Genomic DNA, 15369 nt, shown 5'->3' with positions numbered 1-15369 from the left:
ATCCTGCGGAGGGATTGGAGAAATAGGACAAGATACAAAAATGAGATTGTGATCGGAGGAGCCCAACGGAGATGAAAGGGTGACAGTATAAGCAGAAGGATTAGAGGTGAGGAAGAGATCAAGAATGTTGGGCGTGTCTCCAAGACGGTCAGGAATACGAGTAGGGTGTTGCACCAGTTGCTCTAGGTCATGGAGGATAGCAAAGTTGAAGGCTAGTTCACCAGGGTGGTCAGTGAAGGAAGATGAAAGCCAAAGCTGGTGGTGAACATTGAAATCTCCAAGAATGGAAATCTCAGCGAAAGGGTAGAGGGACAGAATGTGCTCCACTTTGGAAGTTAAGTAGTCGAAGAATTTACTATAGTCAGAAGAGTTAGGGAGAGATAAACAGCACAGATGAATTTAGTTTGAGAGTGACTGTTAAGTCGAAGCCAGATGGTGGAAAACTCGGAAGATTCAAGAGCGTGGGCACGAGAGCAAGTTAAGTCGTTGCGTACATAGACGCAATATCCAGCTTTGGAACGAAAATGAGAATAGAGAGAGTAGGAGGGAACAGAGAAGGGGCTACTGTCAGTTGCCTCAGACAGCTGTTTTTCGGTGAGGAAAAGAAGATGAGGTTTAGTAGAGGAGAGGGGGTGTTCCACAGATTGAAAATTATATCTAAGGCCGCGAATGTTGCAGAAGTTAATGTAGAAAAAGTTGAGGGAGGTGTCAAGGCATTTGGGGTCGTTGTCAAGAGAGGCGTTCGACCTGGGGACATTTTTTGGTCCCCTCCCCAGAAGGGGACTCCGAGGCGTTGTTAATAATACCAGTCTTTATTTTAAATTTTGATTCTTAAGTGACGGGTGTATGTTTGGTAAGTGCATGCATGTAGTTTTGTGTGAAGGAGAGTTGTCTTTAGAGGGTAGTCTGTGACTGCCCCCTTGAGTTGTGAGACACAAAAGGAAACGTTCAGCGAGATCACAACTAGCTTTAATGGAAGGTTCATAGCACTCCCTCAACTAGTGTTATTCGATCTCACTGGGAGTAAGTTATCGTTTCGTTAGGTGTCTATTACCTCATTATATATATATATATATATATATATATATATATATATATATATATATATATATATATATATATATATATATATATATATATATATATATATATATATATATATATATATATATATATATATATATATATATATATATATATATATATATATATATATATATATATATATATATATATATATATATATATATATATATATATATATATATATATATATATATATATATATATATATATATATATATATATATATATATATATATATATATATATATATATATATATATATATATATATATATATATATATATATATATATATATATATATATATATATATATATATATATATATATATATATATATATATATATATATATATATATATATATATATATATATATATATATATATATATATATATATATCTATATCTCTATCTATCTATCTCTCTATCTATCTATATATATATCTATATATATATATATATATATATATATATATATATATATATATATATATATATATATATATATATATATATATATATATATATATATATATATATATATATATATATATATATATATATATATATATATATATATATATGTGTGTGTGTGTGTGTGTGTGTGTGTGTGTGTGTGTGTGTGTGTGTGTGTGTGTGTGTGTGTGTGTGTGTGTGTGTGTGTGTGTGTGTTACGACTTGATAATTATATGTTTTATTGTATGGCACATGTAATGTTTTACTTAAAACAAGTGTTTCATTACAAACATCTGGTATATTTGCTTGTTTGTGTAAAAACTATTGTGTTTGCCTGAAAACTCTTTAAGAGGTGTTTTCGTGTAAAAAGAAAAACATTAATTTTCACAGTGTGTCCTTGGGCGAGCAGCTCAAATTTTGCCTGGTACGCCTCCCAGCACACTTGTCCACCAAATTCTGCCAGTTTGCAGAGGTGCCAAGTCACCACCCCGAGAGGTAGGACACAACCCCCAATTGACACCACTGACTGCTGGGTGGAGAGGGCCGCGGGTGTGAGAAGATTGCCCATCCGTCTTCCACGGGCGGAGCGAAGACGGATGGGCGGTTTTCTCACACCCGCGCCCCTGTCCACGCAACAGTGAGTGGGTACCGGGTGTTAGTCGGGGATTGTGTCCCGCCTTTCGGTGAGGTGGCCTGGCATCTGCCGCAACGTGTAACTGAAGAGTGCAAATCCGTGATCCCTAAACCCAGCTTCGGTCAAACCACAATGAAGAACAGGTGCTCCACCTGCAAGAAAAGACAGCAACAGAGGGAGGTGGCGGTAGAGAGTGTGATAGGGTGTTGGCATCATCATCAAGCGGCGCATACCATGGATGCGTCGGCTGCATCCTTCCGAATGTATAGCCACAGAAACCAAAGTCCCCAGGCACTGAGCATGTGTAGGGACAACCCTGCCCTGCTGTCTCAGGAAAGTGAGGCGGCCCCCACACGCCAACAGACTGTTTCTCTTGCAGTGTTCCACTGTGAACTGCCTTGTTTCATCCACCGCCGATCGCATCTCTTTCCTCATCAAGAACATTTTCAATGCTACTCCACTCATTTCTTGTTTCATTTCACTTGTTTCTTATGCCATTTCGACCCAGCAAGCAAGTCTTTTCCATCCCTGCGCACTGTCTTCCGGCTTTTCACTGCCTCTCGAGTCTGAGTCAGCTATGGTATATCCGTGTCAGGCACCCCACAAGTCAAAACTTCACAGTTTTTATCCTACTCCTGACACCAACTGTTACGACCCCCGTTCTCACAAGTCACAACTTCACAGTATATACGTAGTGTCATTGTTCATATACGAAGCACAGTCTATTAGTTTTTTTTTTTTTCTCCAGTGAAACCACTTCCAAGTTTTGAGAGAGTATTTGCAATGAAATATGCTGAGAGTTATATTTCCAATAAGATATGCTGTTTGGAGTATATTTACCTTTTATGTGGAGTGAAAGTCAAGTGCCACTTACCTTTGTCCAAACGATTTAGAGGGAGAAAAAATATTATTTTACCCTGTAGCCATCTCTATGGTTCGTAGGACACCGAGGCTCAGACAGACATTGTTATGAGCGAAGGATGTTCGCAGGCCTCCCAAAATCTTGCAGAAATTTAGCCCGTAAAATGCAGGTCAATTGTAGATGCCTCTCACACTTAAACTTGATGGAAATGGCATAAAATGAAAATGATTATTTGAAAGTCCCCCACGGGAACACCCCCTCTTAAGTCTTATATGCTTTGTCAGACTAAAAGGCTGATGTGATGGTAGATATAAGGTCCCTATATATGTGTACGTGGTGTCTCTCAAGGTGAAATAACCAATCATAAGAGCCAACACGGTTTGCTTATGGCTTGTACCAAGTTTCGTTATCGTCTTTCATGTTTGTCATGGAGTACTGTCACAGACTGGCACGCAGTGCCACGCACGTCACACTGAATATTAATTTCACTTCACGACATTTAACTGACGTCACCACGGTAGCCAATGAGATGTCAGCACCAGTGACCACCCGTCAGTCGGTTGCCAGACCTCGTCGAGTTCACACCTCTGCTCAGTCGGTTGCTGGACTGCTTCGTGTCGGCTGTTTGGCTGCTTCGTGTCTTCTTTCTTCTGTTGTGGATTATTCATTTAATTGGTGAGTTTCTTGTTGTTTTCAGTGTTTAAATTATTCGTGTTTATGATGTTTGGAAATAGTGTGGCATAGAACAGCTAAGGCGTTCTTTTTTCTATTTTCGGCCACTTTTTGTGCAGGTCTAGCCATGGCGGACCAGGATGCACATGAAGAACAGCCACGGCGTTCTTCTAGTTTGGAAAGGAAACGGCCCAGTGTTGACGATGTCAAGAGGGATAAAAAGAGGAGCAAAGTAGTTACTGCTAACCAGGCCGGCTCTCCTCGTGACTCGCCAGCGCCGGCTGGTGGCGACGATGTGGGTTGTGCCGGCAGTGTGTACAACAACCCCGTGCCTGGACCTTCATCTTCTGATAAATTAGACACACTTACTTCGCTCTTGAGTGGCCTGATTGACAAGCTTGATAAGGGTCACGGTTCCTCTATGAATAATGATTCCCCTGTTGCTGGTGGTTTTCATGATATGTCCTCCTCTGATGAGGATTGTGTTGGGGCTGAGAATGATAACTACTGCTCAGACCCTCTCGATAGTTTGGACACTTTCGACTCTGCCGTTCCTACAGTACAGTCAGCTGTTGACGATGCTTCCTTTCTCAGAGCTCTGGATGATTTCTCTGATTGTTTTCATGGTGATGAGCCTAAAGGTGACCCTATTTCTGATCGTTTGGCCTCTATTTTAAGTGTCAGTCTCAGGCGACGTCCAAATAGTGATACTGTGAAATCTACTTGTAATCGTTTGAAAGTGCCAAGCAACGTACCGAACATGACAGTACCTGAAACAAACTCGGCTATCACTAAGGCTATGAACATTGGAGGTAAACTACTTGATACAAGACTGGCTCATACTAACAGCTTACTTTTGAGGGCTTTAGTCCCCTTAACTCACTGCATCAGTAATATTGGTGATAAAACCAGCAAACCATTAAACACCTACTTGGATGGTTTTAATGATAGTCTTAGACTTATTGTCTCGGCTTTTAATTATATCAATCAGTTAAGAAAGGAAGTGATTCGTTTCCATGTTAATGATACGGCTCTTTCAGAGTTATGTAAATGGGACTGTGAAGTAGGAAAGGATGAACTTTTTCCTTTCGATGTCGTTAAAAAATGTGATGAATTACACAGATCTAAGAAACTTGGAAGGCCGTCTTTTCGGCCATACAGATTTGATAGGACGAAGCCTGGTCATCAGTCCAGGGTAGGAACGAGGAGACCGTTCTATAACCGGTCCAGGTTTTCCTCCTTTTCTAGGCCTTTTTTAGGCCAAAGGCAGACCGGAGGGAAACGCCCTCACACCAGATATCCTCAGTAAACCAGCCTCACGTGAGTTCAGTTTTTGTTGGTCTTTTGTGTAACACGGCAGACAATTTTGTCGGGGGAAAAATTTTCCTACACAGGTCTCAGTGGCAATGTTTAACTAATGACAAGTGGATATTGGATGTAGTGTTGGGTAATTTTATTGAATTTGAGAGGTTGCCTGTGCAGAACTCCATCCCGAAACCTCTTCATTTTTCTGCTGCACACCAGTTTGCCTTAGATGTTGCTTTACAAGCTTTTCTGAAAAAGAAAATAATTGAGAGGTGTCAGGATGGGAATTCTCCAGGTTTCTTCTCTAATGTTTTTCCTACTTTTAAGAAGGATGGCTCGGCCAGGGTTATTTTGAATTTGAGAGATTTCAATATCTTTGTTAAGTATTTTCACTTCAAACTGGACTCTATTCACAATGTTATTCAGCTGGTCCATCCTAACTGTTTTTTCATGACTGTAGATCTGAAAGATGCTTATTTCTCTGTACCGGTGAGACCCAAGGATAGGAAATGGTTAAGGTTTATTTGGCAAAATGAGACCTTCCAGTTCACTTGTTTACCACAGGGACTGACTTCCGCCCCTCGTATCTTCACTAAACTCTTAAAACCAGTTTTGTCTCATTTGAGGAAGCTTGGGATTACAGTCTCCTGTTATATAGATGATTGCATTTTCATTGCCGAGTCAGAGAAAGTACTTATTGACAATGTGAGGTATGCTATACAGTTATTTGAGTCTGTGGGTTTAACAATTAACGTCAACAAGTCTGTTCTGGTTCCCTCACAGAAGGTTGATTTTCTTGGAATTACTTTAAACTCCTCTAATATGACTGCTACTTTGCCTTCATGAAGGAGAGACCGCATTAAGCAACAAGGTAGTTCTTTGCTTAAAGGAGGCACCAGTTTGCATGCCTTAGCGGTGTTTATTGGCTTTGCCGTTGCCTCTGATCCTGCAGTGACTTTAGCTCCCCTGAGATACAAATATCTAGAGATTGTCAGAAACAATGAATTGGTCAAACATAAAGGCAATTATGGTGCAATAATTACATTAGATGATCATGCCAAGGATTTGGTTCGATGGTGGGTGGACAATATAGATTCCCAATCAAAATCTTTGTTATGGTCTCCCCCTCATGTTGAATTGAAAACGGATGCTTGTTTGACTGGTTGGGGTGCAATATGTGGTAATGTGAGTACTGGAGGTCAGTGGAGCCAAGATGAATTAGACCACATTAATTCTCTGGAACTTAAGGCCATTTTACTAGGTCTGCAATCATTATGTAAGGATTATAGCCAAGTGGGAATTTCCATACGATCGGATAATACTACAGCTGTTGCTTGTCTAGATCGGGGTGGTAGTACTAAGTCCAGCCTCAATAAGCTGACAGAAGAGATCTTTGCCTGGGCTTTGGCTAGAGGTATTACTTTGTCAGCAAAGCACATCAAAGGACTTGATAATGTGGAGGCAGACAAAGAATCTAGGATTAAGAATTTGGATACCGAGTGGATGTTGACACCTCATATTTTCAGAATGCTTTGTGGGAAGTTTTTTACACCAGATACTGATCTTTTTGCATCCAGAATTAATGCTCAAGTTTCTATGTATGTTTCTTGGAAACCAGATCCCTTTGCTGCACATACAAATGCATTTACAATTTGTTGGCGTAATAGGAACTTATATGCCTTTCCGCCTTTCAGTGTAATTGGAAGGGTGTTGAGGAAAATTCGGGAGGACGAGGCAACTGTGATGTCAATCCTGCCTCTTTGGCCAACTCAGGGTTGGTTTCCGTTTGCACTGATGTTGTTGGCAGAATCACCGGTCCTGCTCCCTCGAGAGTGCCTGGTGTTGCCTCAAGATCCGAGCCTCACACACCCACAGGCACCCAAGTTGAGAATGGCTTCAATGATCCTCTCGGGCAATCCTTTGAAAACCGAGGTCTTTCGAAGGAAGTTGCCGAATTTCTCCTTAGATCATGGAGACACGGTACAAAATTGCAATATGGGTCTCATATCAAGAAGTGGGTGTCAGTTTGTGTCAGCAGGGAAATTGATCCATTTTTACCACCTTTGAAATTTCTGCTAGAGTATCTGTTAATTGAGTTTAACAAAGTCAATGGACGGAGCTATAGTACCATGAATTCCATTCGATGTGCCATTTCAGCTATTGCCACTATTGACGACAAACCTTCAGGCCAACATCCTTTAGTTAGAAGATTCATGAAAGCAGTTTTTCAGGTTAGACCTTCTTTCCCGAGGTGTACTTCTATCTGGGATCCAGAGATAGTCCTGAACCACATTCGAAGTTTAGGAATGAATGATTCTCTATCCTTACTTCATTTGTCTAAAAAATTGATAATGTTGATGCTTTTGGTGTCTGGCCAAAGGGGCCAGACCCTTCACCTGCTTGACACCAGAAACATGACCATTTCCGCAGATAGGATTTCGTTTACTATAGGTGATCTACTCAAAACTTCCCGACCAGGTAACCATCTCTCAGAAATTGTTTTTACGGCTTTCACACCAGACAAACATTTATGTGTTTATACTGCCATGTTGTGTTATTTGAAAAGGACTGATAGTATCAGGGGTAGTTTTACTAGGTTTTTCCTTACTTCCAAACCCCCTATTAGAGTTGCCTCTAGGGACACGTTACGTCGGTGGACGAGAGCCATTATGAAAGATGCTGGTATTGATCTTTCTGTGTTTGTTCCTCATTCCACCAGAAGTGCTTCCACAAGCAAAGCATCAATGTCTCTTCCTCTGTCTGTTATTTTGGAAACTGTGGGATGGTCTCGGGAATCCACCTTTGCCTTACATTATAAAAAACCTCTGTGTAAGCAGGGACGGTTTGGAGAAGCAGTGTTATCTTGATTGGGCAGCATTGTACAGATGAAGCTCGTTATGTGTTTTGTTTTATGCACATTGTTTAAGTTTCTTTTTAGTATTACTTTTGTTTGAAGAAAATTTTTTCTCTGTGTACTCAGGTACATAGTTCACTTGGAAAGGATGTACAGAAATAAATTATTATATTTGGTTGCAATTCTTGAGGTTTCTATCCCTTCCTGTTGTCAATGTTTTGGTCTTGGAAAAGTTTCTAGGTTTTGAGGATTCTCTCTAAAGCTCTCATTGGCTACCGTGGTGACGTCAGTTAAATGTCGTGAAGTGAAATTATAAGATTAACCGAGTACTTACCAAGTCGAAGGTTGATCGTAGTTTCACGAACATTTAACTGCGTCACTTAGGTAGAAAATGCCCTCCCTTCCCTTCTCCCTTGGTTATCCTTTTCTGCCTAATTGCAGGTCTTATCCTCAAAACTCTAGACTCTAAAGAACTGACGGGTGGTCACTGGTGCTGACATCTCATTTTCTACCTAAGTGACGCAGTTAAATGTTCGTGAAACTACGATCAACCTTCGACTTGGTAAATACTCGGTTAATCTTATAATCATGCCACTAAATAGTTTGTAATGAATGGTGAGTGTTGTAATATTCTATTTGTGTGGATTTCCAGGTTTGTGTGTGTGTGTGTGTGTGTGTGTGTGTGTGTGTGTGGATATGTGTGTGAAAGGCCACTATCACAAGAAGAAGAATTAAAAACACTTTTCCTCGTAATTCCTTACATTCCTTTGGACTGTTCACTCGATTTATTTGTCCAGAAATTAGCCCTCGGGTTCTCATGGTTATTTTTTATACTGTTGATAGAAACTTTTTATTAACTACGTATCATCAGAATCACACAAACACCCGTGAAAGTCTGAATAACTTCCTACACAGCCACCCATAAAGTAATGAAGATATAGTGGACTCAAAGTTTGCGGATGGTTGGTAGTCGGGGACAGAACTTAACAAAGTGGAAGCAGATCGGCCCAGTTTTTGCCGTTTATACATAACACAGAGTTGCGTGAGAACTCTCCAGCCTGGCGGAAGTGGAAAATAACGACTATCGATGCCGATATGCCCCGATGGGTGTATAGAAAGAGGCTATTACTCAACGCATTATATCGACTTTGCCCGAATGGATTCCCGGGAACGTGAAAACACACAAGTACGGTATTGACTACACGCTGCCTCCATGGAAGAACGAAAAGAAAAAAAGATAAGAAAACCATGAGGCATGAGCGTGGCCGACAAAGGGTTTCATCAATGTGTAAACCTCGTTGTAAAGGATAAAAATGCTACTTATTGCATGCGCAATACTTACGTTTACATCCATCATTCTATGTGTGTTTGTATTGTATCTCATATTCTTTAGCGATTCCAGGCTATGGTGTACACAGAAATACATTCATGCATACAAACAGGTTTACATGAATAAGAAACAAAAAGAAAATGGTCAGAAGCAAATTAACCATCTGTTGCCTGTGAAAATTGTTTGAACAAGAGAATAAACTTTTTAAAAATGCAGCATCATTGGTCTGAAGTGTTTATAACTGGTGTATGCAAGAAGCAAATACAAGCTAGCCATGATCATCCATTGTGTGCAGTCAGCTTTCGGAATACCAAACATTTTTAGTAACTCTACATTACCGATAGCGATATGTGGCTGGTCAAAGAAATGTGTTAAGACTTAGGACAGTAACCAGTGGCTATATCTTAAATTAAGCAGTCTGTTTCAAATTATACCTTTGAAAGCAGAAGATTGAGTCGCAGCAATGAACAATGTGTATGCTTCGGAGCTTCGGATTCTATCTTGATTCCCCTTCTGGCTGTTTTTTTTTTTTATTCTTTATTTAGAATTCCACAAAGACCTTTAGATACCTATAAAAACATAAAAAGTAAGAAGAATAAGGCTTCTAAATGGATACCTACGTAGCATTCTCTTCCCACTCATACGCTCATTAGTGGTACAACCAACAAGTGGCTTTCCAAGGCTTTCACCGTTATACTAAACTCTGGTGCACTATAACTCATGTCTGTCTTGTCTTTCCTTTTCTTATGTTACCTATGCGTGACCATTATAACCATCACAGAGGGTAACATAACACAAGCTATCACACACACACTAACTACCCCATTACCTATTCGCCTTTCCAGTAACAAAAATAGGAAACACTCATGTATAGAAAGGGTTCCATAAACTTGCCAACTTCTCAATGTTCATTAATTAATTTCTCCCCCTTGGTCTATTCAAGTGAACCTTTGCGCAGACATAACATTACTCTAAGGGATATAGAAGAAATCATTACATGCTGGGTGCTTCATCATGTCCCTCTATCGTTAAGACCCATAAAGTACGTAATGCTGTCCAGGCCTTTGAATGCGTACACATTCCCAATAACTTAAGGTGCCCCGATGTGCAGTCTTCTCTCAGCTTATAGCCAGCTCTGTCTTATATTGCATTCTTCACTAAACGATTGTCAATTACCAAAGATAAACTGGAGGAAGACAAGCAAGGAGAGGAAGAGGAGGAGGAGGAGGAGGAGGAGGAGGAGGAGGAGGAGGAGGAGGAGGAAGAGGAAGAGGATTGTATTCTTCACTAAACGATTACCAATTACCAAGGATCGAGTAGAAAAGCTACGAAGAGGAGGAGGAGGAGGAGGAGGAGAAGGAGAAGGAGGAGGAGATAAAGCAGTTCTCTGGTCATAGTAACTATTCATTAACGTTGAAAATTTGAGAACGAGGAGAACAGAAGTCCAAGTTCTTAACGCGCACAATCTTAAATAAACCTTAGATGTTATAAAGTATCAATGAATAAAATGAGACAACAGAATTAAATCTAGAAGCAAAATACGGTACATGAAAAAATACATATGGGGCTTATGCTTCAACTAAAAATTCTAGACAACCCTCATTATAACAAACCATAATGCTTGAAAATAATAAACAATAGAAAGATAAACTGCAGGAAGCCAGTAGGACAGCATAAAGTTCCCACGAAATTCATAAATAAACCTACGTCCACCTATCATTCCTGTTCATGACTATCTGATATGCTTTAACTATAACATCCTATTGGTTGCACTGACAACCTGATAACTGGGTGTACAGCTCAAAACCCCATTGGAGGACCAGGAAAAGGGTAATGACTAAGAGAAGGGCATTGTATACATTATATTTCTATGTTGGCATACATTATATACATAACTCATGCACTATAGAAAGCTTCATGCCACACCCTTGAAAAGACAGGAAGTGTTAGATATGGAAAAGAGCGTGTGGTGCCGCCAGAGACATAACACACACCACCCTTCCCCTTTCGGTCAGGTCAAGATCGATCGGTCCTTTACTGGGAATTCAATCGACATGGTTCATTGTTCGGTACCTCACCTGCTGTGCCTGTGTCAGTAAGGACGAGCCAGACGAGGACATGCGAACACACGGGGAGCAGACGAAGACCCTTCATCAATATTGATCGTAACGACAACTTTCATCCTCATTCTCCTCGTTGTTCACTGTGTACAGAGAACCTCGTCTGCTGTGCCTACATCAGTGAAAAAGGACGAGGACACATGAGGACATAATACGAGGTAACATCATAATGAAAATGGACATCTATGAGCTAGCTGCTTACTCATCATCCTCGTCCTTTTTCTCCTCATCCTTCTTCTAATTCACTATCTCTTCTTTTTCTCTAGTTTTTGTAGTATTTTTTCTCATACGAGGTAGCCATTTCTTAATGATCTACACAAGCTTCTCCACCAAGACTCATCCTTATATCTTACGCAATCCAAGCCTGTCTTCGTGTATCCACATGAAGATTCAGTCCTCTACCCACCTACTGTTCATCTCTAAGTGTCTATGCCAATTCATGCTTTCTCTATAATGTTAATGCTAACACATTCTTAAGGATGCTCCTCTCACTCTAAAGAGAACACAGAGATCACTTCTACACTTTATGAAGTGGCGAGACTATACGAGCTAATAAATACATATAAATAGTTAGGGCATCGTAATAATAATAATGATGATGTTGGAGATGATGGTGATAATAACAATGATGATGACTATGATGATGTAGCTTTTGATACATCACCTATTCAATTCTAATGGTGACGATGATGATGGTGATGATCAGAACTATAATATAACTTTTGATACACTACCAATTCAATCATAGTGATGACAATGATGATGAAAGTGAGGATGAAAATTCTAATCTTTATACAACGGCACATCTTTGGTCATGAATAAAGGATAAACCATGTTACGTGTCTATAAGGGGTCTACGGTTATTTACAGGGTTACATGAATTACTACAGAGTTTCCGACAAGCTCCAACCAAGCTACGGATAACGCTAATCATAGAATCGAAGTTGCAATGTTTATTTCAGTGCAATGTTTCCAGGCACGAACTTACTCTACATAATTACTATTTGAGAGAGAGAGAGAGAGAGAGAGAGAGAGAGAGAGAGAGAGAGAGAGAGAGAGATTGCAATGCCTAATACTGCTTTCCTCTCTTATAGTAGATTTTCCATAGCACTTTCACACACACACACACACACACACACACACACACACACACACACACACACACACACACACACACACACACAAATTCACACTCTTCATGCTAACACCTGCTTCAGTTCATCACTCAGGTTGTCATACTCTTGAGCGTCATCCTGTGTGTTCGTATGAGCTACCTGACTCCCGCTATTGTTATTGCTATTGTTCCCATTGCTGTTATTATTCCCACTTCTGCTACTTCTACTACTAGCACTGCTGTTGCTACTTGCACTGCTCGTGTTGCTGCAGTAGCTTCCCCTTCTGTTGCCGTTACTTTCGAGGGAGGCGTTGTCGAGGTGTCTATCTAGATGGGTAGTAGGACTAGATAGCTTGCTCGTGGAGTGAAGTTCAGTAAGAAGAGGCACTTCACAAAGATACCCAGAGGAAGACCTGCAGTGCCCCGGGGTGCGATCTCCTGAGTTGGATTTCATGTTTTTATTGTTCTTGTTGTTATTGTTATTGTTATTGTTATTCGGTGCTGTCCCTTCCGTGTTGCTCCTGTCATCGTCTGAGTTGCTGCGGTGACGGGTGTACGTGCCATCGTCATCGTCAGCCATCTTCGAGGCGTTATGGTTGTCGCCGCTCGTGTGGTGCGGCAGGGACGTCTGACTTATGAGGGACATGCACGAGTTGGTTTTCGTGGGGAACATGGTGTGGGGGAGGTTCAGGCCTGCTAAGGGGGAGGCAGGAGCACGGCCCAGCAGGGGAGTGACTTGTTCGGGTCGTGCTAGTTGTATCTTGGCCTTCTGTGACTGTACTGTATTGTCGCTGCTCTCTTCGTCTGCCTGGGGGGGCGTATTGTCCTCCCGGTCTAGGTGCATAAGATATAAGGCGGCGATATTCACTATGAAGCCGAGTAGAGTTAGTATAATATTCTTGACGCCAATCACCGCCAGCTCCGTGTATAGGATGGACGAGGCGACGATGACCAGCGAGGTGAATAGCACGTAATTAATGGACATGAAAACTGAGCTATTGAAGATGTCCAGAGCTCGCTGCATGTAAATGGTCTCAATGAGTAGACAGGCGATCAGGGCCACCAGACACACCCACGTGGCCCAGTTAGTGAACTCATTGATGCCGCCAACGGTCTGCTTCAGCGCCAGTCCAACACCTTTGCAGAACATGACGGAGAGGGAGCCAAAGGAAGAGCAGATGGTGATGTAAAGCAACACATAGCGGTGGCCGTAGCGAGGCACTAGAGCCATGAAGAAGGCGGACACCAGCACCACCAGGCCGGCGTACACTAAGAAGCCGGGATGTAGCAGCTGGGACTGAAGCTCCTCCATGCTGGCAATCTCACGATCCTTCGGCCCGCAAAGAGTCACCACAACACATCCCACCAGCACTAACACGCACCCGAGCTTCCCCAACTTCCCTAGCCGTTCCTTCAAGAAGTATGGCGACAGGGCAGCCGTGCACACAATCGAGAACACACCCAGAGGAGTTACTAAGATAGCGGGAGCGAAGATGTAAGCCACAAAGTTGGTGAGTTCCCCGAGGGCCATGAGGGAGATGCCCAGCCACCACTTAGGCAGCCTCAGGTATCCATAGCCGCCGTCCACCGCTCGCGTCCCACCCTGGGTCTGCGTGGAGGAGAAGACATCAGTCAAGTCAGTATTATACCAAGCAATAACAGAGAGGTAAGCCAAAAGAATAAAAATTATCCGGGATTTGAAGAAAGAGTCACCATTGTACGTACAACATAATAGAAGAGAGACCAACCAAAAGGGTGTCACAGTTATTAAAGAACAAGATGAATCGAAGGAGTCACCAGTATATAGAATAATAACTGAGATGAGCAGAAAGACAGGAAGATGAGTTAAAAGAGTCACCATCATTACATAAGAATAAGGAGACTAAGTTAGAGAGAATTACTGTTAGTTGTGTAAGAGTACTTTAAGTCCTAGCATTTATGATTATTGTTTTGTTTGGGTGCTTCACTAGGTTTTCAATGCCTTGAGTTTAGCCTTTTATGTTTTAACGGCTTCCGTTGCTGTTTCTTTGTGTTGTCCTTGAAATTTCGTGTTGTAATATATTATTCCTCAATTTAAGGTCAATATAATCTAGTCTACGTTATCTAAATCTAAACAGGATAAAAACCACTAATGTCCTGTGTCGAGAAATAAATGGATTTGATTTTCTTTACTATACTAGCTAGAGTGAATGGAAGCCTTCTGCTAGAGGAGGCGGTAGACACCTGCCGAAACGATAATTACTTCCAGTGAGGCCTAATAGCACTGTCTCAGGGGACTGCTGTGAACTTGTCATTACAGCCAACTATGACCTCACTGATCCTTTCCCTTTGTGTCTCACAAGACAATGGAGCAGTCACAGTCTTTTAGAGATTTCGGTGAAACTTTTGCTGTCGCGTTAGACATATCAAAAGCTTTTGATTGAGTCTGGCATAAAGCTTTGATTTCCAAACTGCTCTCCTACGGTTTCTATCTTCTAGTGCTGCTGTGGTAGACGTTTCTTCTCTTAAATCTATTAATAGTGGTGTTCCTCAGGGTTCTGTCCTGTCACCCAGTCTCTTTTTATTGCTCATTAATGATCTTCTTAACCAAACTTCTTGCCCTATCCACTCCTATGTTGATGATACCATCCTACATCTTTCCACATCCTTTCAGAGACGATCAACCCTTCAGGAAGTCAACAGGTCACGCAAGGACACCACAGAATACCTGACTTCTAGTCTTTCTAAGATTTCCGATTGGGGCAGAGAAAATCACATCTCATATCTCGCTAAAACAGCTTCCATGAAGTTAGAAGTTCTGCGGCGTCTCCGCCAATTTTTCTCGCCGCTCCAACTGCTTACACTGTACAAGGGTTTTATCCACCCCTGTTTGGAGTACTCTTCGCATGTTTAGGAGGTTCCACTCATACAGATTTATTAGATAGGGTGGAATCAAA

General features: G+C 41.3%; 2 protein-coding genes across 2 annotated transcripts in view; one reads left to right on the top strand and one right to left on the bottom strand.

The window, feature by feature from the left end:
- The first annotated feature begins 3837 nt into the window (after positions 1-3837).
- LOC123511840 lies at positions 3838-7882 on the top strand. The gene is made up of 4 exons (XM_045267892.1): positions 3838-4522; positions 5071-5725; positions 5864-6605; positions 6710-7882. Exons 1-4 carry the CDS (start codon positions 3838-3840, stop codon positions 7880-7882), a joined length of 3255 nt encoding a protein of 1084 aa, XP_045123827.1.
- A 3164-nt stretch (positions 7883-11046) lies between these two features.
- The window catches only part of LOC123511901 (probable magnesium transporter NIPA1), a 43537-nt gene continuing 39214 nt past the window's right edge, over positions 11047-15369 (bottom strand). The window contains exon 3 of the mRNA XM_045267973.1: positions 11047-14042. Within this exon, the coding sequence (XP_045123908.1) occupies positions 12516-14042 (1527 nt within the window). The 3' untranslated portion in view covers positions 11047-12515. The remainder of the gene's footprint in view (positions 14043-15369) is intronic.

The sequence above is a fragment of the Portunus trituberculatus genome, chromosome 32 (genome assembly GCF_017591435.1).
Source record: "Portunus trituberculatus isolate SZX2019 chromosome 32, ASM1759143v1, whole genome shotgun sequence".
Lineage (NCBI taxonomy): Eukaryota > Metazoa > Arthropoda > Malacostraca > Decapoda > Portunidae > Portunus > Portunus trituberculatus.
This window is presented reverse-complemented; position numbering and strand designations above follow the sequence as displayed.

Bases quoted from the DNA above. Each gene is read 5' to 3' on its own strand.
- LOC123511840 (XM_045267892.1), top strand. From the start codon at position 3,838: ATGGCGGACCAGGATGCACATGAAGAACAGCCACGGCGTTCTTCTAGT. The intron at 4,523-5,070 runs GTAAACTACTTG...GTAACACGGCAG, and splicing joins TAAGGCTATGAACATTGGAG to ACAATTTTGTCGGGGGAAAA. The intron at 6,606-6,709 runs GTTTCTATGTAT...TCCGCCTTTCAG, and splicing joins CATCCAGAATTAATGCTCAA to TGTAATTGGAAGGGTGTTGA.